Source organism: Nelusetta ayraudi, unplaced genomic scaffold (assembly GCF_046127955.1).
Source record: "Nelusetta ayraudi isolate G7.1 ecotype Tasmania unplaced genomic scaffold, CSIRO-AGI_Nayr_v1 ptg000135l, whole genome shotgun sequence".
Taxonomy (NCBI): Eukaryota; Metazoa; Chordata; class Actinopteri; order Tetraodontiformes; family Monacanthidae; genus Nelusetta; species Nelusetta ayraudi.
The window spans coordinates 15372217-15396930 of record NW_027466185.1 but is presented as its reverse complement, the minus strand read 5'-3'; the positions used below and the strand labels follow the sequence as shown (position 1 = coordinate 15396930).

The following is a 24714-nucleotide window of genomic DNA, read 5'->3' as shown; positions in this document are numbered from 1 at the left end:
TCCAAACATCATTTTTAATGTTAAATCCTACTAATTTAGCACATGTGATGTGTTGCAGTTATTGATAAAAAAAAAGAAAATGCAAAAATAAATATACAAAGTTAAAGTACACAGCTTTTGTGTCTAACTTGGCTAAAAGTTTCACATGCAACTAGTAAAGACAAAAAAAGAGTCACTTCTTGAAAAATCATTTGTGAAAAGGAATGATGGAAAAAAAAAATGTTTTCGCTGTAGCAAAGACTTGTACCACAATTTGGATAAGGACAGTTCCGCTCAAATTTTCGTCGGTCCAGTTTGGGTCAGATTTGTTGAACAGGGGGCGCTTGTGTGCAGGTGGCATTTCTTCAGCACTGACTCGAGCTGCACTCTTCAAACAGCCCAATTTGCCCTCTCTCTGTGTCTAAGCCAATGGTCATCGGCCATCCCGAGTATTAATGGGGGGGGTGAGGTGAGGTGGCTGCCCCGCTTCTCACAACCTGTGCAATGCAAAGATAGAAAGAGTCAGGGCAGCACACCTCTCACAACCCCCATCAAGCAACACTGTCACGTCACACACAAAGCGGTGAAGAAGATGAAGATGACGGTCCCGTCTCAATAAGCAATTGGACTTTAGGAAAAGGACGAGACATCGACGGACGACAAAATCAAAGGAAACTAAATGCTTCTTCAGAGTCTGTATCAAAAATGACTAATTCATGACTTTATTAGTAGTATCGTTAGTAAAATGCACTGTTTCCTATGATTTTTGACTCTGGCATTGATCATTTTCAATGATAGGATATAATTGAATATATAATTGACATTTATTTGATGCTGTTGTTTCTAGTTTTTGGATGACCTTTAACCTCCTAAGACCTGGCGTTGACGCGTGTTGACGTCACATTTTTTCGGCTGTCTAGACCACCATATTAAATTTTGGACTACAAGGGCCTGGTGTCCACTTACGAGAACATTAAACTGCCACCTAGTGGTGGAAGAAGAGTATAGCACATCACATGTTAGATTAAAGATGGCCGTCAAGCCAGCCAGAGGTTCAGATGGCTTCCCCCAATCCAAACGTCGACCAGGTCAAAAAATTCAAACTAATGTCATGGTTGATTCTTGTTCATATATGTACAGAAGTGTTCAATGTTTATCATGGAAGTCGAATTTTTCAAAATATAAATAGTATGCGTCTAAATATGTAATATCTCATATTTGGACATCATTTTGCTCAGAAACTATAACATGTAAAAAGATAATTCTTTTTCATTTTTCCACTCATCAGGTCCCAATTAGCCTAAATAAAGAGAAAATGAAAATGCATGCCTTGGGTCTTAGGAGGTTAAACCAGAGGATTTGGTGTTGGCGTGAGAACCAATGAAAAGAGGTGGTGGTGGTGGTTAAACAAAGTGTTCACGTGCGCCGTTTATTTATTTTTTTTAACAAAAAGAATTGAAATAGATCACACATACACACTGCATATATGTGTTCTCACTGGCTGAAGTCATGACATTTTGTTTTGTATTTTGTTTTGTTTTTTTTGAAAGAGAGAATTTCAATGTCAAACAGGAATCCTTGTTATTAGCAGCCAGACAGCTGAAATCCCAAGGAAGAAGCAGAATAAATTGAGCTATTCATTATGCCTTAATGAAGTGTGCAAATGTATGTGGCAGGTCAATATAGGGGGGCCTATGGAGAAGCTACCTGCAGCACTATCATTCTGCAGGGGCCAGGCAGCCGAGGCCTAATGAAGACTGAACTTTAATCATCAGGAGGATATGGCTGCCTCATGCCACCAACACACACACACACACACACACCCACACACCGAATGTCTAATAATACGGCCCCCCTGCTTCCTCCGGCCCCCCTGCTTCCTCTGTCTCTCTTGCACACACACACACACACACACACACACACACACACACACACACACACACACACACACACACACACACACACACACACACACACACACACACACACACACACACACACACACACACCTCACTAGATTTTCGTTGTCTCCAGGTCCTTTGCAGCTTGTACACTCTGTCCTGGTGTCGTCAGATTTGGGTTTTTTCAGCATGGCAGACTGCCGTTGTCGCCGCTCCCGTGGCGAGGGTTCCTATGGAAACAGAGGGAGAAGATCAGGTAAGAAGCACTCATCAACAATATTTCCATTTCCATTTCAGAATGAAACAGCATCTTTCAGTTGGTTGGCTTGTAAACATTAAATATGCATCAAATGTGTTTTCGATTCCCCCCAATTTTTTTTTATTTGTTCTTTTCTAACCTAATATCAACCCACCATCATCTGTGGTGCTTTCATGAGAAGAAACATCAAGGTCTGTGAAACAGCTCTTCAACAAAACGAGTTATAGAGGAGTCAACCTTGTGCTCAAAAACCACTTCATATGTCATTTGACAGAACCGCTGTTTATTCAATCTTATTTTTCTAAGGTCTCAAACCAAGTGGACACAGATCTTTTTAGCAATAAAAAACACTGAGGCCAGACTTGAGAAGCACATTAAAATTGTGCACAATAAAAACAAAGAGTGCCCACTACTTATGGGGCAGAAAACAAGACGTTTTCAGCGATAGTGTGGCCCTTCTAAACATTAGCACTGAAAAAAGACAGTTAAGCAGAGGTCCAAGTATGAATCCTAAAAGGAAAATGAATAGTGAGTCCAGTATATCATATTGTGAGCAGAAGACATTACATTAGGTTTGTAATGCGGGTGAAATACATCTGGAAAAAGTAATTATCTATTGTCCTATTTTTACAGTACTATGGTGGGGAGGGGTTGTCATGGTAATGCAATTTATCTGCAATTTTACCTCCTCCCAAACTATACTGCAGTATATACAATGACATACTGTCTGATTTGTTCAGAAGTACATTTTTTAAGGTATCACGTAATCCCCCCCACCCCAAAAGAAAACCATATTATTTCTTGTCATCAAAGTTCTAAAGTTATCTGCAGCAAATGATTGTAACAAAAACAATTACACCTTCTGCAAAATATGAGTGAATATGTTAATATTTTGTTTGACAAACCTCTATTTTATCTTCTCTGTCTTCACATATGGGAACTCTCTTCCTTTTCTGCCCTCTTGTTCTCTGTAAAACATGAAAATAAATTCAAAAAAAACTTTGGTAAGAAATTGTGTGTGAGATTGGACAGCAATCAAGGAAACAAATAAAAGGAGACATTTGCTATTTTAGGAGAAGAAGAGCAGGGGTTGGCTGTCAGGGCCAGCAAGGCCTTAAACATACTCAGAAAAGTATTTTTTTGGAAATATGTAAATAAAATGACTCTCTATATTCTTTATCCACTAGGTTGCGCTGCCACCAGTGTTGTATATGATGGCAGAGTTTTTATCCAATCAGACTCCAGCCTAGGCTGTGTTTTGAGGTTCTATCAAATCTGCCCTAGGCCTTCAGAATCAACAGTGCACTCTAAGTGAACGGACACAGTCAGTTACGACAGCCAATCAGGTCGCAAGTCTGCGACACTAAAGCCAGCGTTGAGGTCTTAAACCAATACCAATAGCGAAGGCTGTATTTTGAAGTCCCAGTGGCTGAAGGAGGAGAGGAGAGAGCCTTGGCTGCAGATAAACGGACCTTTCCCCAATACCTGGATGTTGTGAGTGTCCCGGTTGCATATTCTCAAAAATAAATGCAAATATCACTTTTATTTTCAATGAATAGATTGTTTTGTCATTGTCTCAATTGTGTCGAATATAAAATGGTGAATACACAGTTTGTTGGAGAAACGTGTTTACGCTCACGTAGTGTACTTCTGGTGGCCTCTTTGAAGCTTGACCGACTTGCCCTGCTGAGTAAGTTCTGAAAATCGCCTTTCGTTTCGACAGGATCCTCGATCTTAGTTTACCGTTAATTGTGAATGCGAGCTTATTGATTTGGAATGCTTTGGAAATTAAGTGTTGCTCAAGGAGACTTCATTTAGGTTAAGTAGCAGTTTAGTCCAAGTAGAACGTCAGCGAAGGCCTATTCTACTTTGATGACGGCTGTTGAGTGGTATTGAAATCTTGGGCCTTTGTTTCTTATTCAAAGCACCATAGTTAGTCACCCTTCACTTAGAGACACAAACCTGATTGATAAGGGAAAAAGGCAGAAAAACTAAAAATAAAATGAAACTTCATATCAAAGCAAGGGTAATTAGTGATCGACCTTAATAATAATAATAATAATAATAAAATAATAAAACTTTATTTGTACAGCGCTAAATCACAACCAAAGGCGTCTCAAAGCGCTTTATACAATCAGAGAGAACCAACCGGGCCCCCGGAGCAAGCAAGATGCGACAGTGGCTGGGAAAAACTCCCCTGTGGGAAGAAACCTAGGGCAGAACCAGACTCCAGAGGGCCATTATCTGCCTAGGAGTAGTTGGGGTGAAATACAAAAATAGCCTTGATCAATGCAGTACCCATTTGACTTAGATTTAAGGCCTCCTTAACGGTTAACCATGGTGTGGCACGACAAAACCACCTAACTTGGCAGGGGACTGGTCACATTCTTTATAAGACTAAACAGTGTTGAACAAACATCGACAAAACCAAAACTGCTGTCACCATTGGGATAAAGCCTGTTTCTCCTCCCAAGAGACTGAACAGAGTTTGAATGGCAAGGGCAAGATTCATCTTATTGCTGGTGACCAAATGTTGAGGTTGCAGGGGAGAGACTTAAAAGGGGAAGAAAAATTGACAACATATTTAAACAGATTGTGAAAACAATTCCATCTGTGCCTTTTGGCTGGGTACCAAGTGCCAGATGGTGCACTTATCATTAAGAGTACAAACTGCAAAGATGCCGCCAATTTGGCTCTTCCAGACCTTTTTCTTATTTCTCCCGGGCCGACGCCATCAAACAGAAGGCCTGACATTATTTGGGTATTTATGCATTTTAGTCATGTCTCTGAAGCTAATCTATACTGCAGGAGTGCAAAGCAGGCTGCCGGCTAAGCAAAAAAACAAAACCAAACAGCATGCGTTCCCTCAGAGACTCTGCTCAAGTGAGGAAATTTAAACTGCTGGCAGTTTAAGTTTAGTGTAAAATTAATCTTTCAATTAAATACACACATGCATCTTTAACATGCATAAACCGTTTTACAGGGGATTAGACCAATTACCACAGTATAGGACATGGTGATAACCACACATTAATGTCATTCTCACATTTCTAAGTGCAGAATTGCATATCTTGAGAGGTTACGCAAGGTTTAAATGAGCACCAAAAGGCACTAAATTACAAGACAAAAGTTCCACTTAATAGTTTTTACTCCAGGCACAAACAGCGAAGATCTGATATGTGATGTGAATAAAGTATGTCAGTGGGACTGGTGTCCTGTGGGAGGTGGCTGCCCTTTGTATCACTGGTTCCTTTTGTAGTTTATATGAACAGAATTTCTAGGTGTAACCAGGTGGGAGGGTGGGCTTCGGTTTGGTGACCTGAGGATCCCATCTCTGCTGTTTGCAGATGAAGTGGTCCTTTTGGCCTCGTCATGTATAGACCTGCAGTTCTCATGAGAGTGGTTCCCAGCTGACTATGAAGCGGCTGGGATGAGGATCAGCACCTCCAAATCTGAGGCCACGGTCCTCAGCCGGAGAAAGGATGGAGTGCTCATTGAGGATCGGGAGGGAAGTCCTGCCCCAAATGGAGGAGATCCAGTATCTCCAGGTCTTGCAGACACTAAAGCAATCCGCTGTGGTGATTAATCAGTCAATATACCATCCAAATCTCACCTATTGTCATGAGCTTTGAGGTCATGACTGAAAGAATTAGGTCGTGAATACAAGTGGACGAAATGAGTTGCCACCACAAAGGAGGTTGGACTGTCCCTGAAAGATAGGTGGAGGAGTTTCGTTCCCCACAAGGAGCTTGGAGTTGAGCCACTGCTCCTCTGCATCAAGAGGAACCAGCTGAGGTGCACGGGCAGCTGGTTAGGATGCGTCTCAAAGTGTTGTAGTCAAGACGGCACCAACCAAGACCAAGACATTATCAAGACTAGAGAGCATTGAGACCAAGACCAGACCAAGACTTTATATATCAAAGAAAAATTACAACAAAACAGAAAAAAATCACTAGTATCTTTTTTTTAAATCCCAGTTTGCTTCTAAATGGAACAGCAACATCTCTTTTCAATAAGGTGTCTTTTAATCTTTTTCTTCAACATTTGGCTGCTTTGCAACTATTCTGAACCATTTTCAAGAAAACAACTTTGCTTCATAAAATAAAAAATAAAAAAAGAACTAGGAATAAGGGGACAGGGTGTCACTCTGGGTGTCATCAACAGAGCGTTAAATGGCAGCAGCTAGATTCTTTTCTGTTATTATCGTGTCATTACAGTGTTGGCTGAGTCTCCGCTGGTCTGGATCAGAAGCTCCCGGTCTGTTCAGTCCAAGCCCAAGACAAGCCCAAGAAAAAATGCCTCAGAGTCTGAGACAAGACCCTTAAAAAGTGGTCTAAAGACCAAGACCAATCCCCAGCACTACAGCACTAGCATCTCAGACATCTCCCTCGGGAGGTGTTTCAGGCTTACCCTGCCAGGAGAAGGTCCTGGGGCAGAGCCAGGACATGCTGGAGACACAATGTCTCCTGGCTGGCCAGGAAAGGCCTTGGGGAGCCGCCAGACGAGCTGGTGGAGGTGGCTGGGGAGAGGGCAGTCTGGGCTCTCTTGCTAAGAGCACTGGCCCCGTGACCCAGACGGACCCAGAGAAACGGTTGGCAATGACGAGTACAGCATCAATTTAATGATAGATTAAGGGATTGTCATTTTAATGTTGAGACTGAAAGCTTTATTGGATGTGTTCAATACACACAACTTCATCTAAATGACGAGCCTCGAAATGCCCTTCAAAGCAACTGCATGACTATCAACTAAGAATGGCCAATGAAGCGGCTCTATCCAAACAGCCAAAGTTGACGTAACAAACTCAAAATTGACATGATCCTAAATATATTCCCAATTACTAGATGCTGAAAAATATAAACACATCTTTAAGTCTACTATGCATTATTTATAAAGTAGAAACCATTACTTTCAACCTCAGAAAAACTCAAATTGTAAGCTTGCAGCTAAATGTCATGGGCAGTCTCAAGAAGGTAGGAATATGTGTTAACAGGCAGGGGTCGGGATTCCATTCCATTATGACTCAGGCTAGTAGGGTTCAATTAATCACTGATTATTATTACGATCAATGCTCTATCTTTTTTCCCCATTCAGGATTTACTTTACCGGAGATCTGAAAAAGGCTGCGCACCAATACTTCACTTCCAACCTGATATGGCTTCAGAGGTGCTGTAAAGCGGGGTTAGCAAAACTGATAGGAAAGATGACAAGATAGGCCTGAGAAGCATTGTATTCAAACCCTGACCCTAAGACTTAAGGCTGTAATTTCTGCCATGTAATTTATGTTAGTTCACATTGGTCTACATCAACAAAATACTTTGTTCTTGTTTTTTTAGCGCCTGCTATTTGTGCGCCATGCCAAGGTCGCTCCATAGGAAAAGAACGGGAGCACTTTTGCAAGCACCTTAACATTATCTGTGGGTAGGCCAACGCTGTGGTAACATTGTTATGCCGTTTACGGCTAAACATGACATTTCATGGCATTAAATTACATTAGAAAAGCCAGCTATATTAGAATGAAGGCGGCAAAAAACAATCCACGTTCACACCAACAGTTGCCAATTGATCTCTTGTGCATCTCTGTACCAAGATCAGTGGTGGGAAGCTGGAGAGACCAGAGAGGTCCTAGGCAGGCACTGGGAGAACATGGAAAGTCCACACAGAAGGGTCTCAGTCTGAACCTAAACAGCAACCTTCCCAGTGTGCAGTGACAGTGTGAGCCATGCAAGACATGGCACCCTGATGGGCAACTTCTCTATGCCTATTAACAGAATGTGGTCCAACATGGGTAGACATATAGGCCATAATGAGTTGTTCTAATGTGTACTATAAATCTTTTATCAACCATTTAAATCGTGCCTTGGTTTTCTGTCATTAAGCGCGACTGCACCTAATCAGAGCCCCTGCAGGAATCTTGGCAGCATCAAGGTGGTTGTGGGCTCTGCAAATCCTGCTGGCCAAATGTAAATGTGAACACACAATTCCAGCTGTCTGACAAAGTCACACACACAGTGCAGCCTGGAAGGCCAACGGGAGGTCGATTAGCCTGTGCAGATAAATTGAAACATGGCTTTAGAGAAGTGCCAGTGCTTTGGTGTCCTGTTAAAGGCATTAAAAATGCAAAGCAGAGTCCTTTTAGTGTCTGCCATTTTAACGTGCATCTGAAGATAAATGCTGCTCTGAAGTGGCTCACACGAGTGGCAGTGGCTGGGAGAAAAATCAGAAAAGCTGCATAATCCCTGAGAGCCTCAGCAGGTCCTCAGCACACGTCTGGGCCCACGGTTCTCCAAATCTTAACTGAAAAACACATTCAGCAAGGCTGTCGCTTTGCTCTCAGGACTGCAACAGCCAGTGGTTTCCACTCTAAGACAGACTGAGTGGACAGGGTGAAGAAGTAGCAGAAGCACTGCACCATTTCAATGGCCAGCTCTTTATTTGCAACAGAGGCTGTAGACAAAAAAAAGAAAAAGAACAGGGTCAGTGGGAAAGGAATCTTCTCTGCCATCTAGCACCACAAAGGGAAAGGATCACTCAATTCCCGCATCAGGGACTCTGGGTCACGTACTGACAATGGAAAAAGTAAAGAGAAACAAAAGACAAGCCCAACCCCCCACTTTTTATCCAGCCAGCTGTCAGATATCAATCTGAAGCGTTTCTTCAGGGATTGGAAAGGCTGCCCTGTATCGCAAGATCAGAGCGTGGTTGGCAAAGATAAGTAGGATCCAGTGAGGGATCGAGGAGAGTCCTGGTCCCTCTGCGTGGTAACAGTCTTCCAACTGCCGCCTCTCATACTGAGACTGTATGAATAACAATATTAAAACAACCGGATGTCAACAGCAACAGACATTTGACACCGCTGCTCAGCAGTTGAGTCTATTCTTCTATTTTCTGGTGTTAATAAAGTTCTTTACTTGGATCCTTTGTATGTAAACATTGCGTGAATGTTTGTGAGAATTATCTTACAGCCAAGGCAGACCAAGTGTTAAGTCATCAGCTGTGGTGCAATTCAGTCTAACCTTCAAAAAAAAGTTATTGGAGGATTAAAGCAAGCCAACTGATTATTACTGCTATTAATAAGTTACTAAATTATTACTATTATTATTATTATTATTATTATTATTATTATTATTATTATTATTATTATTATTATCATTGTTATTATTATCATTGTTATTATTATGTTACTATCAGTGGTACACTTCCTGTTGATGTGAGAGGTGAAAGTGTTTCTGTTACTTTGCAAACAGTTCCAGTTTATGTCTAGAATATTTTGCGTTCTGAAGAGAGAAAACGTGTTGAATTGTGCTTGTGAACACCAGTAGGAACTGCACTCAGTTATGCTGATACGTGTTGACTGACTTCAAGGAGTTCGGTCCCTAGAACTTAAAAGCATAAATATTTTACAAGCCAGGTTTTATTTCTTAGTTTTTGTATCACAAGTCCCCCTTCCTTTGTCAGAAGTGTGGCTTCAATGATGACTGAATGAACTAATAATGGCTGGAGATCATTATTGGAGCTCCTGCTGCTCTATAGTCTTAATACATTATTTGTCATTGTGAGAGCCCCAACAATTTCATAAATATAGATATATATGTATATAGATATATATGTATATATCTCAACGATGCTTTGCTCATACCATTTATCTCAACCTTCTGTGACTTCACAGTGAAAATGATGAGTTGAACTACACTGACATTTTCAATGTTGGTCATCAGGAGTTGGAAAGGAAGAGAATTTAATAATTATAACTTTTCTTGTACTTCAATAAATCAATGACTAAATGGTAGAAATCCAGCGTGCTGACACACACTGTGCCTCTCACTTGATGCTTCCTGGGTTCTGGTGACATCTCCTGGGGGATGAATTTGATTGGCCCCTTGATCTGCCTCCTGGATCTCTTGGTGCCGTCAGGTAGCGTCTCCATTGCTATGTCGGCCTCGTCACTGCTCGCCTGGTCGCACTCTGAACACTGCCTGCAAACAGGAACCAGCTCACGTCAATAAACTGCAAGGATTTTCACTATTTTTCCTGTTACTCTGAAAGGGATGAAATATGCCGTCTGCTTTTTGTGATACAAGAATATATATAAGTCTAATGTATTATTACTATTATTAATAAACAAAAGTGACAGTGAAAAAAAATGGATATAAATGTAATTGTTTTTTAGTTTTAAGTTTTTTTTTTCTCTATTTTAATTTAATTTTAATGTTAAAAAATAAAGAAATTTGTAATATGCTACTCACAAAAAGTTAAGGACATTCCACCTTCGAGTGGAAATTTATGGAAAATGTAAAAATTGCATGCTACAGTAATATTATATCACAACATCAGAGCATTTAAGTAGAATAATGCAACAGTCGTTTTTTTCATCAACAATTCAATAAAAACAAACACGACAAAATGTTCACCTTGGTCTTGTGATGTCAAAATGTGAAATGCATGATGAGGAGGACTGATTGAATGTTAATGTGAATTGAATCAGATCCTTCAGCGGTCCCAGGCAGTCTCTTACCAGTAGCTGTTCTTGGTCTTCTTTGGCATGCGTGTGAGTGGCGGCTCCAGGCAGCCCAGGTGGTAGTAGAGCTTGCAGGTGTCACACAGCACAAGCAAGTGTTGATCCTGGTTTTTCTTGCAGATGCCACAGCTACAGACGAAGTAGGTGACGTTACAGCATGGCAAAGACATCTTTTATCATTTTTACTCTCCAGAATTTTTGAATGTACAGTCGTCTGTGTCACACATGGGCCAAAATGGTAGACGACTGTATTTTTTCCCCACAACCTCTTCCCCAGATCATCTTATGGTGTGTGCTTCACCTGTAGAGGATTGCTGGCAGGCTGGGGGACTTCCCTGGAGATTCACCCTCCTTTTTGCTGGGCTTCCTCTCTTTGGGGGCTTTTAGGACAGCTGGGGTGTTCAGTTTCTGCCAAAAAATGATGCCAAACATGTACAGATATGAACAAAATATAATTTACACTTAGTTTCTTTTGTCATCACCTGACACAACAGCCGGCATCTTTCGGTAAAGGTTGAATTTCTCTGAAGCTGCGTTTCCATGACTCCTAGAATTGCACAAAACCTAAATATGGCACTAAAAAACTGGTGATGGAAACAGCTAAACTTGGAAAAACCTCCTAAATATGGCTAAAAGTTGTTGTCGCTCTCATGGGGTGGTTTTTCTGACACCTATATATAGAGGTATATTGCAAAAGTGTCATGGAAACACTTTTTTCACATTTACACGTCAGCGGACGTGACGCACAGGGTCACGTGACCAGTTCACTGACCAGTGAAAATGACACGTAATGATTGGACAGAGGAGCAGACAGAATATTTTTTACTAGTAATCAAAGAGAAAAATAGAACAACCATTCTGGACAGCAAACAAAGGTAAACAAACCAAAGCAAACATAATTCCATGAGAATTACGGCTTACGTACTTCACGCCATTCAATGAAAACACCTGCAAATCGCAGTTATTACTTTGCCGAAATTTCAGAACTTTTACTTTGCGAAAAACTGTCATGGAAACGCAGCTTGAGAGAGAGAGGAAGAGAAAGATTGTCATGACCTAAAATGTACCATATAATCATAGTTTGTCAGGTAAAGCTTTTAGCAAACAGAACACAAGTGTGAAGCAAAGCTGCAGAAGTAGCAAAGGCAACCTGTTGGACGTGACAGGTGGAAAAAGAAAGAAGTGACAAGCAGTTTATTCACTGCTGCATCTCAGGTACATTGCTGTCACGCAGGTTAATTAGAAAATTTATCTTGTAGGGACAAAGTCTGCGACCAAACAGACAAGGTTTCCCCCGAGGAAGCTCTAATCTGGGCACCTCGGCTGCGATTGCACGGGCAAAGGAGCTTCCCTGCAGGGAGACCTGGAGGACGTGGAGACCCCAGTGACCCTGTTGGGGTGCCAGGCTATCTCAGAGTGAACTGCAGTGTCACAGAAAGCATCTCTTCCACCGATATGGAGCATTGTAAACAACGTTCAAACACCGTCGACACGCTTTATCAAACAGAGGACACAAACACAGCCAGTGGAAACTGTCTGAATGTGTGAATTCTCAACGCTGCCTGACTTTCTGCTTGATGGTTGATAAGGAGAAATCATGTGAGACACGACTGTAGAGGGACACCCTGGCTGCTGTCTGCAGCTGGGGTTTCAAAAGAAATACTGCAGACAAAAGTAAGCCTTTTATTCCCAGCTGCAATACCGACTCCAAAAACACCTCAGTACACACACACACACACACACACACACACACACACACACACACACACACACACACACACACACACACACACACACACACACACACACACACACACACACACACACACACACACACACACACACACACAAAAATTTGGACACACCGTATGAATTGAATGTCTTTTCTTTCATTCTCATGACTATTGACATTGCAGTTTCTCACTGAAGGCATCAAAACTACGTATGAACACACATGGAATTATCTAGGAAACAATAAAAGTGTAAAATAACTGGAGCATGTTTTAAATTTCTCATCTTCAAAATAGCCACCTTTCATAAAAAGCATATTCAGAGTTATTTTTATTTGCTGCATAATTACATATATCTTGCTTATTTTTTTTGATGTCTTCAGCATATATCTGCAGTGCAAAAAATTAAAATAAAAAATTGCATAAGAAGGTGTGTCCAAACTTTTGACTGGTAGTGTATGGTGTCAGTGGCATTTTACCTGGTTGAGAATGCCTCCTAGCAGAGTCCATATGGTCTGTCCTTCACTTCGTAGCTTTCCATTGACATTTAGCAGCTCCTCCAGTGATTCGCAGTGCTAGGAGAGATTCGGGTTTATCACTCTGATTGGGTTTCTTGTCACTTTTATGAAATTATTCTCTTTTTAAAAAAAAAAACAACGACAAAAAGGAGTATCAACTAACAAATTATTTCTTACAATCAAAGAAAAAAAGTTTTTTTTAGGAGAAGAAGTTGATGAGGGAGATGATGAATGAAGGCTTGAGCAGCTGACCATGTGTGTGTGTGTGTGTGTGTGTGTGTGTGTGTGTGTGTGTGTGTGTGTGTTGTCTGTGCGTGTGTACACACACACATTCATACATGTAAAGAGAATTAAAACTTTGATTTTGCTCACCTTGTTATACTCCACATGCAGTTTTTCCTGCTCACTCTCCAACTTGTCTTTTAAATTCTTCTGCTCGGAGATGTTGTCCTGAATCTGGATCATTCTCATGTTCCGCTCTGCATAGCAATGGGATAAAAATCAATAGCATGATCTCAATCTACGTGCAGAGAAAAAAATGCATGGGAGTGCACTGATGGCAGATAGGCTCTAGTCTAGAATGTGCCCTCAAGGTTGCAGCTGGAGGGTGCAAGTGCCACCGTGTGTGCTGCCTGTTACAGCTGTTTCCAACATCTGTAAGGCAACTGCAAGGTGTTTACGTATTCATTCATATAGAAACTATGAATTTCACAGTAAAACTCCATTGATAAGTGTTTACAACAGATCAGCTGATGCCGATCACCATGGCTGTGACAACAGCTGATGCTGAGGCTAAAATCCATGGCAGAACTCAAAGGGGCCGCAAAAAAGGAACAAAGTGACTATGAAGTTCCATTAGTTGTCACGTACTTAAAGCTTTTGAAGTTTGGTTTTCACAAAATAAAAGCGATTTTTCTAAAATTTCGAAAAAGCACAACTGCAATTTGCAGATGTTTCCACCGAATGGAGTGGAGCACATAAGCCATAATTCTTGTAAATCTCGTCCCGCGAGATTTACAAGAATTCCGTTTCGCAAGTCGACAGGACAATACCACTCTATTTATCGCGTCATTGTAATATGCGGGTAGCTGGTATGCAGGTCAATGCCAAGGAAGCAGAAATGGAACGGATATCTCAACATGGCAGTAAAAAACAGAGCATGATAGAATAAGCTGGATCTTTTTATCCAATTTTGAAATCTGCAATTTCCCATCACATTAAGTTGATTAGTTCATCATCGGAGTAAGGCAATGTAGATGATGTAGAGTGAGGAGGGTCGTAAACTGCAAGCTAAATTAAACTCAGTTTTCTTTTTTTTTTTTAAAAAAGGAGCTGAACTTCCGCGAGCTAAAGGTTCAGTTCACAACTATCAAAATCAAGACAAACATATTTTTACTTTCCCAGTATTAGCTGGAATGTGTGGACCCAAAAATCCAGGCTATGATTTTGGGGCCACAAAAGCCGCTGGAGTACCTTGCAATAAGGTCTGCGCTATTACTTAATTTTAAATCGTCAACGGTTTTATTAGCTAGGACACCGATTAAAAATTGAAAATTGTCAAGTGGATTTTCCTCTCTGGTGTCTCCGGGCTGTGGCCCTCCAGGCTACTGTTGTAACCTCCCCCTCACACTCCCTACACGTGTAAACAAGCCGTTTGCCAAAGGAAGTGAGAATGTCGCTGCCATTAAGGGCGAGAAGGGCAGGTCAGTGGTGTGGAAATGGTACAGCTCTGCAGTTTGAAGATGAAGAGCAAACCACCAAACCTGCAGTAAAGTCTGTCTGAGGGCAATGTCTACTGAAGACAGCTGAAGACTTTTTGTTTCAAAATTAAAAAAAACTATTTGAAATACTTTATTCTGTTGTATTTCGTTGTTTTACCAAAAATCATAACTGAAATCAAAGAGGTAGTTTTCAGAGAAAACAAACCAAAAAATGTTGACTATGATTTTATTTTTGCCCGGTCTGTCCCCCCTGAGGACGACAGTTGTTTGACAACCAGGAGGCAATAATTGGGAAATTGTTTTCGTATAATGCATGCTTTAAATTGAATCTGTCGCATGTGGATTTGTCCCGTATTTGTTTCAGCATGCAGACACATGGGGTACAGTATAGACAAACCTTTGAATGTGTATTTATCCTTGTTTTGCATAGAATGCCTTGATTCCATGCTTTCTATCTTGTAGAGTCAGTGTGACTTCAGTTCTGAAAGGAGCTGACGGTTTACCTGCTCTCATTTATCCTTATTCAAGAAATCAACATCTTGTTACTCTTTGATTTGTAGTTGTATCTATACGAAATATGTATTTCATATATAGTCTATGAGAAACTGTAAATTATGTAATAAAAAAAAAGATATGATTGCAACATCATCTAAAATCATTGATAATTGGAAATTATAACAAATGTTTGAATAATGACAGTGGTTCTAGTGAATGTGATAACAATGTGTAGAGGCAGTGGAATCATTTAGGTTTGAGTTTGTGGTGGCCCCTGTCCCCTGACTGAGATAAGAGATGGGATTAAAAGGATCGTTAGCCTGGTCTGGAGCAGACTCACTCCACAGAATTAATCTCCACGGTAACTTTTGTCAAAACATTTCCCACTCCCCTCTATCCCTATTTTGTGCTATCGGATTACGGATAAATTGAGTCGGGATAATCAAGATATCCCGGCTTAATCCTTTATCCTAGTTTTGTGTAACGGGCCTCTGGAGACCAACTCATCATCTCCATCTTCACCACCACTGGACCATTATTGGCAATATGGTTTGTATAACATTGTGGATGTGTGTGCGCCCGTGTATGAGCATCAGACCGTCATTGCGTAAATATGAATAACACGAGGCATTTTAGTTGCTTTCATAAAAGGACAAGGTAAAGACCAGATGAAGTATTGTGTAAAGAACAGAGCATCATCCTCACCCAGGTAATAGTTGACGAAGTCGGCTGTCAGGGCTGGTTGCTTGTGTTTCCTGCGTCCATCCATGCTGGCATTGGCATCAGACGTATCCACTGGGAAAATATCAGTGCTGATGCCCATTAATTCTGCCTTCCTCATTAACTTCCTGATGGCCGAAGCACTTGAGGTCAGAGGTCGTGGCAGTTTCTCCCGAGGCACCCAAGCCTGGGGGCGAGTGTTCCTCGAAAGCTCGGCTTTCGCTCGGTACTGTTGCAGGCGGGTTGTTATTCGGGCCTGACACCAACAGACATCATGAAAACAAAAAGTTACACAACACTCACGGCCATTCAACTGTATGCAACTGTACTTGAGAGTTGTGACTTCACACTTTAGCAGCCTACATGGTGGAGGGAAACCTACCTGAGCTTCAGGGGTGAGCTGTTTCTCTCTCTCCAGCAGTGACACTTTGCAGTTTGACTGCAAGGCCAGATAATTCTTCCTTTTCCACTTCCTGTCAAAGCGGTCCGCATGTTGTTTACAGTACGCAAAGAAGGGATCGGCAATATCCTGGGCAAACAAGCAAACAGTTCAGGTTCAGTGAGGACGTGCTACAACTTTTTCTTTTCAAAGCCTTTTACGACTTGAATAATTTAGAACACTGTACAACAGTCTTCCACACCTTAGTCAGTCTCTCCAGAAAAACACGATTATGCGATCGCGTAATTCAACGCTTAATCAGTCAAAGTACGCGTAATCATGCAGGGGTCGGATTTTTCCAAAGACACCGCATTTTCGCCGCATAAATCTCCGATTTCCGCGCAAAATATGACTTACGTTTGCGTAATTTTATAATCCCCGCATTTTTTGTGTTTACTTCACTCAAGAGCAACCATTTTCCTCCCGTTCCTTTGAGAACGTTATTAAAAAAGCGAAGGAGAAGACGAAGAAAAACAAGACGAAGAAGAAAAACAACAACCAATCAAAATCTCAAAGCTTTGGTCTTCCTTTACCACAAGCAACAAGTACACAGTGGAGCATTTGAGAGGGAGGAGATGGCACGGCTGGGGGAGGAAGAGGTGGTGGTGGAAGAGGAAGTAGACGAGGTGGGGGAGGAGGACGACGAGGAGATGGGCGTTGAGGGAGAGGGGAAGGAGGATAGGGTGGTGAAGAATTGGCTTGTGTTAGAGGTTAAAAGTCTAACATTGTAATTTTGTTGGAAGACTGCACTTTTGGTACAGTCGTAAGTACAGGTACTACCCAGAAAATTAGAATATCCTGAAAAGGTTGTTGTATTTCTGCAATTCAACGTCAAGGTGAATTTGACATATTATATAAACAAATAATATGCAAATCAATATATTTCAAGTTTTTATTTCTTTGGATTTTGCTGATCAGGTCTTGCAGCTTAAAAAAAACCCTCAAATTTTATAATCATTTTCTGAGTTTGTGGGTTTGTGGTTTTAATAAGCTGAAAATCTTAATCAGCAAAGTTACAACAAGGAACTGCTTGAGATATGACAATTTGCGTGTAATGGCTCAATAAAATTTGTTGGTTTCATCTTTTATGTTAAATTGCCAAAATAAAACAACTTTTACTTGATATTCTAATTTTTCGGGTAGTACCTGTACTGTCCATCAGTTCCACTTTGCAATAAGAGTTTACACTTTGTTCAGGTATGCACTTATTTCAGCAGAGGTTTTCTGTTTTGCTATCTCTTTGAAATGCAAAGTCAATTTTATTTTATTGTTTCAATTTATTGTTTGCCCCATTGTTTTGTAAGTATGAGAAAATCTAAGGTTTGAAATAAAAGAGGAGAACTTGGTTAATCTCAGCACTTTCTGTGATTTAGTATTCTTTATAATAACAGCAGATCATTAGATGTGACTCTTTACATTAAGGTAGTAGTAGCTAGTAAGAATGGTGTTGGAGAGCCACTCTTTTTAAATTGGTTTTCATCAAACCACACTTCTTGAAGTTCCCGCAATTTCATCACATAAAATTGCAGAAATATCCTGCATATTTTATTGCATTTTTTTTTGAGAAAACGTGCTGCATAATCAAGGATTTTTGCCCGCAACAATACCAAAAGATCCCCAAATTATTCTGGAAGGACTGCTTAGTGTAGTGTACTGTGTACTGTGTACTGTATATCACATTAGAAGGAAACAGTAAGAGATATATTCTTCTAGTTAGTAGCTTTTGGTAGTTACTGGCTTCTTGGACTCTTTCTGCTTGCAGTCATGCCATGCACTTGTTTGCTTGACGTGAAGCCCACCATCAGTTTTACAATGGGCAGAACGCATATTAAAGCTGGGGCAATGAGCTGACACAAATCAATTGAGATAAAAATAAAAAACAACATTTCATTACAATTTTCCTAAATCTAAATGCATTTTTCTTCATTTCTCTAACCAGCAGTGTTGCCGCCTGGCGACCTCACTATATTTAGTGATTTTTCGGGCCCTCCAGCGACTGTTTTTCAAATGAGCTACTAGCGACAAAGTTCGCGGAGGTTCGTCCAAGCTGCAGTGAGAGCAGGAGATATTCACAGCTCCGTGTCCAGATTACAAATGAATTGCATAAGCACAAATGCAAATGTGGTGCTGGCTGGTGTATAATAAAACAAACTGAAGAAAACTAAGCTGAAAAAGAACAGAGGAAAGGAAAAAACACACATTTAAAATATCTATATTCAAATAATTGTCAATGCAAATTTGGCGATGACATCATCTTGCCACTTCCAGGACAATTTACTATGTATGTCTATATATATATATATATATATATATATATATATATATATATATATATATATACATATACATATTAAAGAGTGTTGTAATCAAATAAAAATAGTAATAACCTGATTAGTTGAATACAAAACAATCAATGGCTGCGGCTAATGCTTATGGTGCACATGGGTAGGTTTGGGATGAATGAATAATGCTTGCATATCGTTGTTGTTGTTTTTTTTTTCTTCTTAATATGTTCAAAATCTATGATATCGATTGCATACCTCCTCTGCTGCAGCCTCAGAAAGGAGTCCCTCTCTCTGTGCACACGTGACGTGGAAGTATGAGCGACACATTCCGGCGTCGCAGCTGATGCACACGCCAGTTCTGGCAAAGCGAGCGTCCTCACAGAAACTGCATTCCTACACGCAACACAACAGTTAGACACATTTCCACATTCTTCTGGTCAGGTCATTTCATTTCTTTATTTTTCTTTTAAACATTCATTCCAAAGCGATGCCTGTGTGCGTCTCTCGACTTGGTGGCTTCTGCTGAACAATGAACATTTCAAACCATTTTCAACCCAAATAAATAATAAGGATGACAAGAATGATTAAAAATACTTGCCTTGGCCCCGTACTTTGAATAATTCATTTCGGTTAGTGTGACTGGGCGAAGTTTATCAATGTCTCCAAATGCTACACCAGGAACATATAATGCACAAACCACATGCACCCATCTGAAAAACAGGAAGGATTGTTTTTTTCAGTTTTATGATCGCTTAAAGAACAAAGAAAAGAAGAAAATGAAGGCATCAGTATGAAAATCACTGATCTCAGAAAGTTTCTAGATTAAAAAATTGTTTTGAAAAATTTGTTTAGTCTGGTTTGCAGTCAGTCTTTCAAAAGCATCTGATAAATTCACACAGTTATATGTGGTTTATTGTATTATTTGCATTATTTAAAAATAACTTCAAGAAAAATTTGCTGTAGTGACACTTCAGAAAGTAATGTGTTTTAAGATTTATGTCGAGCCAGAGTCTAGCTACATTTAGGCGACAGAATTTCAAATGCAGACTTTAGGGAGGAGAATCCGAGGTCCAATATAAAGATATTCATCTCTAGCAAGCAACAGCTTCACAGTTTAATTTGCTGTGTTTTTCATGCTCTAGTGAAGTAGTAAATTCGGGTGCAGCCTGGCTGAGGAGCACTATCAGCGATAACGTGGCTGAAGTCTCCACGCTCCACAAAACACACTCCTCTTTCTTTCTTCTTCTATCACTGCTCTTCCCTCCATCCTGTTCTTTACTCCTCCACCAGCTCGCTTTTTCCTCTTTAATCCTACTTCCCTATATTTCCACAGCTGCACACGCCGCTGCATACATGTATATATATATTATTTTTTTTGCTATTTAGTGATTATAAATCAAAGGTGTGTCTCACTCATATTTAGGGCCTCAGATTTGTTCAAGACACTAAAAATAATTAGTAAAAAAAAAAGAAGAAGACGAAGAAGGAAATACTGTTCTTTTTTTCTTTTTTAAGTTTATGTGATAAATTGACCAAAAATGTAATGTCTGTGGAATTAAGCTGTTTTTTCTTTGTGTGTTTTTGTTCTGTTTATTATGATTTATTTTCAAATCATAATTAATTATGTGACTTAAAGCTTAAGTGTGTAATATTTGGAGATGTTGAAGAATAAACAGCAACGTCAAATGGTTACATTACAGACTGCAGAGTCTTTTTTTTCCTCCCTCCCCCTTCTGAGCTTGCCAGTGAACTACGGTGGCCTGTGAAAATAAACCAACGAAGAAGAAGGTGGATGAGGTATCCAGGTTTGGGTGAGAAGGCCACCGTAGTTCACTGGCAAGCTCAGGAGGGGGAGGGAAAGTGAAAGGGCGCTGCAATCTAAAATGAAACCACTTGATGTTGCTGTTTTCTCTCGAAATATCCAAATATTACACACTTAACCAAATAAAACTTACATAAAAACTGTCAGAATAATTTGCAAGAAAAAAATTCACCTGGTGCGTAATGACCTGTATCCTGTAATTTCATGTGCAATACCTCAGAATGTTAATGTCCTTCTCCATATTGTTTTTGTATTTTGTACATTGTAAGAAATATATAGATGTTTTGTCAGCAGTACGTTAGAACTTATGAGATGAGGTGAAATTCTTGGAGAAAACAGTGAGAGAATGGATTCACAACAAGTAATTAGTGCATTGATGAATAATTGATATTTCTGGTATTAGTTAATTAATTTAACAATGATAGAGCAAAATTGATGTCAGTTGATGCTCAACTCCTTACGTGTGTGTGTGGCCATTTTGTAGCCATGATTAAAGCCAAGCCTTGTTCAAGTTAATAGAGTCATTTCAAAATGATGCGGCTGATTAGTCACCACGGTTCAGTTTCTGCTCCTGGTAAGAGACAACCAGGTGGCTCTATTGCCCCCTACCTTCCTGCATCGGTCTCTTTGAAGATGCCGTCCTGGTTGGGGCACAGCTCACAGCTGGGAGTCACACCGTTCTTACAGGCGTCGCAGAACCAAGGCTCCGTCGAGTTCTCTGAGGCCGAGCTCATGATGGAGTCGCTCTCGCCGTCCACGCCATAGCACCCTGCAAAAACACAACAGTACAGACATCTTAAGTGTGTGTGTGTGTGTTATACCAGTGTTTTCCAACCACTGCGTCTAGTGTACCGTGAGATAGTAGCTGTGTTTCTATGACAGTTTTTCGCAAGTGATATTTCAAAAATTTCGACAAAGTACAATTACAACTTGCAGGTGCTTCCATTGAATGGTGTGAAACACATAAGCCGTAATTCTGGACAAGATTTGAGAAAAATCGTCATTGAGAAAAAAGTGTGTCCGTGACACTTTTGAGATATACCTCTCTATGGATACGTCTGGAAAACCACCTCATGAGAGCGACAAAAACTTTTAGCCATATTTGAGAGTTTTTTTCAAGTTGAGCTGTTTCCATCACCACTGTATTTAGGCTTTGCGCAATTCTAGGAGTCATGGAAACACAGCTAATGTCGTGTGCAAATTACTCAACTTCACTTATTTGGTCTAAAAGAAATAATAATGTTCCATTGTGGAGTGACTGTGCTTTAAAAGGAATGTAAAATTCCTGCCAGGGTATCAGCTTTCTGTGCATCTTAGCAGGCCCCGGTTTCACACTGAGTGAGTGACAACAAATTAAGAGACAATATTGTCATTATTTGGCTAATTATAATAATAATAATATTTTTGCTTGGTTATATTTTTTCAATGTAAAAAAATGTGCTGTGGCTCAGAAAAGGTGTAAAAACACTGTCGCTTCACCTACCCTGTGGGAAGCAATAGAGCGGCTGGGAATTGATCGATACACAAATATCCTAGTACGCTGCTGCCGGTGCAAATCTTAGCTTTCATTTTTGTTTTTGGAGCACATGGCATAAAATACTTGATTCAGCTTAGGTCATATTTAAGAAAAAAAAAAGTCTTCCCAACATATTGGTTTTGGATCCATAAGAGGAGTCGTGTTTTGTTTCATTCAACTTGTAATGAATGTAATGAATGTAACAAGATGGTCCAGATGCACCATTTTGAAAGAAATAATACAAAAGACCAAAAATAAAATTCTCTCTTTTTGTTAATTTGCTTCCCAGTTGAGACACTCTGAAGAATTGCATGACACAAATATGGACATAAAAAGGAAAAAATTGTTTTAAGCAATTAATGACGAATATCTATGTAAATTCAGAGTTAATTCCCGATCTAAAAAAAATAATCGCTCTGTGTGTGTATGTATATGCATATGTATATAAATACATAAATTAACACACACACACATGCACACGCACGCACACACAGACACTCATATATATGAGCAGAAAGGATAGGAAATATAGATTTTTAATGCTGTCCTCTTAATTTTCAGAGGTTGTCTCAACAGTTACTTGACTGATGTAGTTTCCAACGCAGCTATTACACCAAGCAGACGTGCTCTTCACTTCCAATGAGGGCAGCAATCAGTTCTCTGCTCTCGCCAGCGAGATAACACAAATTCCTAATTCAGTCAACCGGCCTTCAGGCTTTTGGAGAAATAGGAAAGAGTGGAATCAAAAGCTCAATATTCTCCATGGCTGTCACTCTGAGCAGCACTGGGAGGGTGGTAGTGTTGTGGTGTGCTCGTTGTTCTAAGGCAAACACTCAGCTCAGATGGAATTGTCTTTTTAGATGTACACGTTGCGTGGTAAGATTCAGTTAAGGCAACTGGACGGGTTTTGCTATCTTGAAACGTGAAGCTTGAACTCATCTTCATTTTTTTTTAAATATGGAAATTGCTGTGTTGTTATGTTCTTGGGTTGTTGTTGATGATAGTTTTTCCACAAAGCGCCACTGGGGTGGCAGCATGGAAGTCCTATTGCTGCTCAACTTCTTTTCAACTAATTCTCACCAAAAAGTATTAGAATATACAAGTTGCGTTTCCATCACCCCTAGAACTGCTCAAACCCTAAAACATGGTGATGGAAACAGCTAAACTTGAAAAACTTTTTAAATACGGCTAAAAGGTTTTGACGCTCTCATGGGGTGGTTTTTCAGACGTATCCATATAGAGGTATTTTGCAAAAGTGTCATGGAAACACTTTTTTCACATTTACACGTCAGTGGACGTGACGTACGGGGTCACGTGACCAGTTCACTGACAAGTGAAAATGCCGAAAAGTAAAAAGGCTAACAAACGTAAACAAACAAAAGTCTTGTAAAATCTCGTTCCACGAGATTCTACCAGAATTACAGCTTATTGCGCTTCACACCATTCAATGGAAACACCTGCAAATCACAATTGTACTTTGCCGAAATTTTAGAACTATCGCTTTTATTTTGCGAAAAACTGTCATGGAAACATAGCTACAGTTGGGAATCTCATCTATGTTTTACCCGGAAATTGATTTCATGTTTTTGGATGAATCAAAAACAACAACAATCATTTAAAAAAAAAAAAAAAAAAAACATACTGGAAAAGCAGCTGCAGGGTTAAGAATGGTTTGGCTGGCTACTGTCTCCTGCTCTCTCTTTATTTTTTTGGACCATTTTTTTTCCAGCATAGAGCTCATTTGAAAAAATAAAAAAAAGCTAAAAAAAAAAAGCTAAAAAAAATGTTTTTTTCAGCCACAATTGTGGACTAATGAGACCAAAACTGAAAGATTTGTTTTCATTACCACGCCCCCAAAAGGAGACCTTTTTTTTTTCTTCTAAATATTGGAATTAGTCAGCCACACTCGGATGGTGGCTGGCAAAGTATTGTAGTCTCCTAAACAGTCATAATGGGAAGAGAGGACCAGCACCTTTACACCGGTTATCAATGATGCGTGCAACATGCAACATGCAAACCAATAGTATGCACAATCTGTGGTGTGTGTGTGTGTGTGTGTGTGTGTGTGTGTGAACCAATGGCAGGGTAAAAGAGCATGAAGAGGAGATGTGTAGATAGAGAGGAAAGCATTGCACCATATTTGTGAGAGTGGTGGGTGTGCAAAGCCTTTTACTTACGGTGAACCCTACAGTGAGCTGCGTCTTACCTTCATGCACAGTCACCCCGCAGTTGTCACACTGAATAATCTCGTCTGCGTCCTCGCTGTTGTCACCCAGACAGACACAGCAGATAAGGATATGCTGAGCACTCCAGGTCTGGGGCCGCTCCAGCAAAGCATCCTGGGAGGCAACAAACCAAACAGAGCTGCCGTTAAAGCCACTTATCTCAACCTGACCGCCCTCTGAACGCAGCCAGTAATGGTCAGTCTGGAAGTCCCATATCCAATCAACATCAACACTCAGTCAAGTTTTTAAAAAAAGGACCACAGCAAACTGAAGGTAGAAATGAAATTAAGATCAATCTGATAGAAACCGTGTATTTACATATAAATAGTAGATACACTACCAGTCCAAAGTTTGGGCACACCTGTTTCTTTTTTATCTTGACTACTTTCTACACTGTAGATACACACTGAAGACATCAAATACTGATGTAGTATGTGGATTAATGTGATAAAAGAAAAAAAAATGTTAAATAAATAATATGTTACAGTATGTTCTATAGATTTTATTTTAAGGGTGGCAATTCTGGAGTGTGTAAAATATAAAACTTGCTTGCGTTATTTCACACTTTTTTGTTTCATACTGTAAA

General features: G+C 40.1%; 1 protein-coding gene across 1 annotated transcript in view; it reads right to left on the bottom strand.

Moving 5' to 3' along the window:
- phf14 (PHD finger protein 14) overlaps positions 1 to 24714 on the bottom strand; it is a 48873-nt gene that overhangs the window by 21432 nt on the left and 2727 nt on the right. The window contains exons 4-16 of the mRNA XM_076051490.1: positions 24110 to 24242; positions 20997 to 21156; positions 19164 to 19275; positions 18821 to 18958; positions 16224 to 16370; positions 15827 to 16097; positions 13278 to 13384; positions 12867 to 12962; positions 10959 to 11065; positions 10655 to 10786; positions 9965 to 10115; positions 3045 to 3107; positions 1989 to 2110 (exon numbers count right to left, since the gene is read on the bottom strand). Coding sequence (XP_075907605.1) covers positions 1989 to 2110; positions 3045 to 3107; positions 9965 to 10115; positions 10655 to 10786; positions 10959 to 11065; positions 12867 to 12962; positions 13278 to 13384; positions 15827 to 16097; positions 16224 to 16370; positions 18821 to 18958; positions 19164 to 19275; positions 20997 to 21156; positions 24110 to 24242 — 1739 coding nt within the window. The remainder of the gene's footprint in view (positions 1 to 1988; positions 2111 to 3044; positions 3108 to 9964; positions 10116 to 10654; positions 10787 to 10958; positions 11066 to 12866; positions 12963 to 13277; positions 13385 to 15826; positions 16098 to 16223; positions 16371 to 18820; positions 18959 to 19163; positions 19276 to 20996; positions 21157 to 24109; positions 24243 to 24714) is intronic.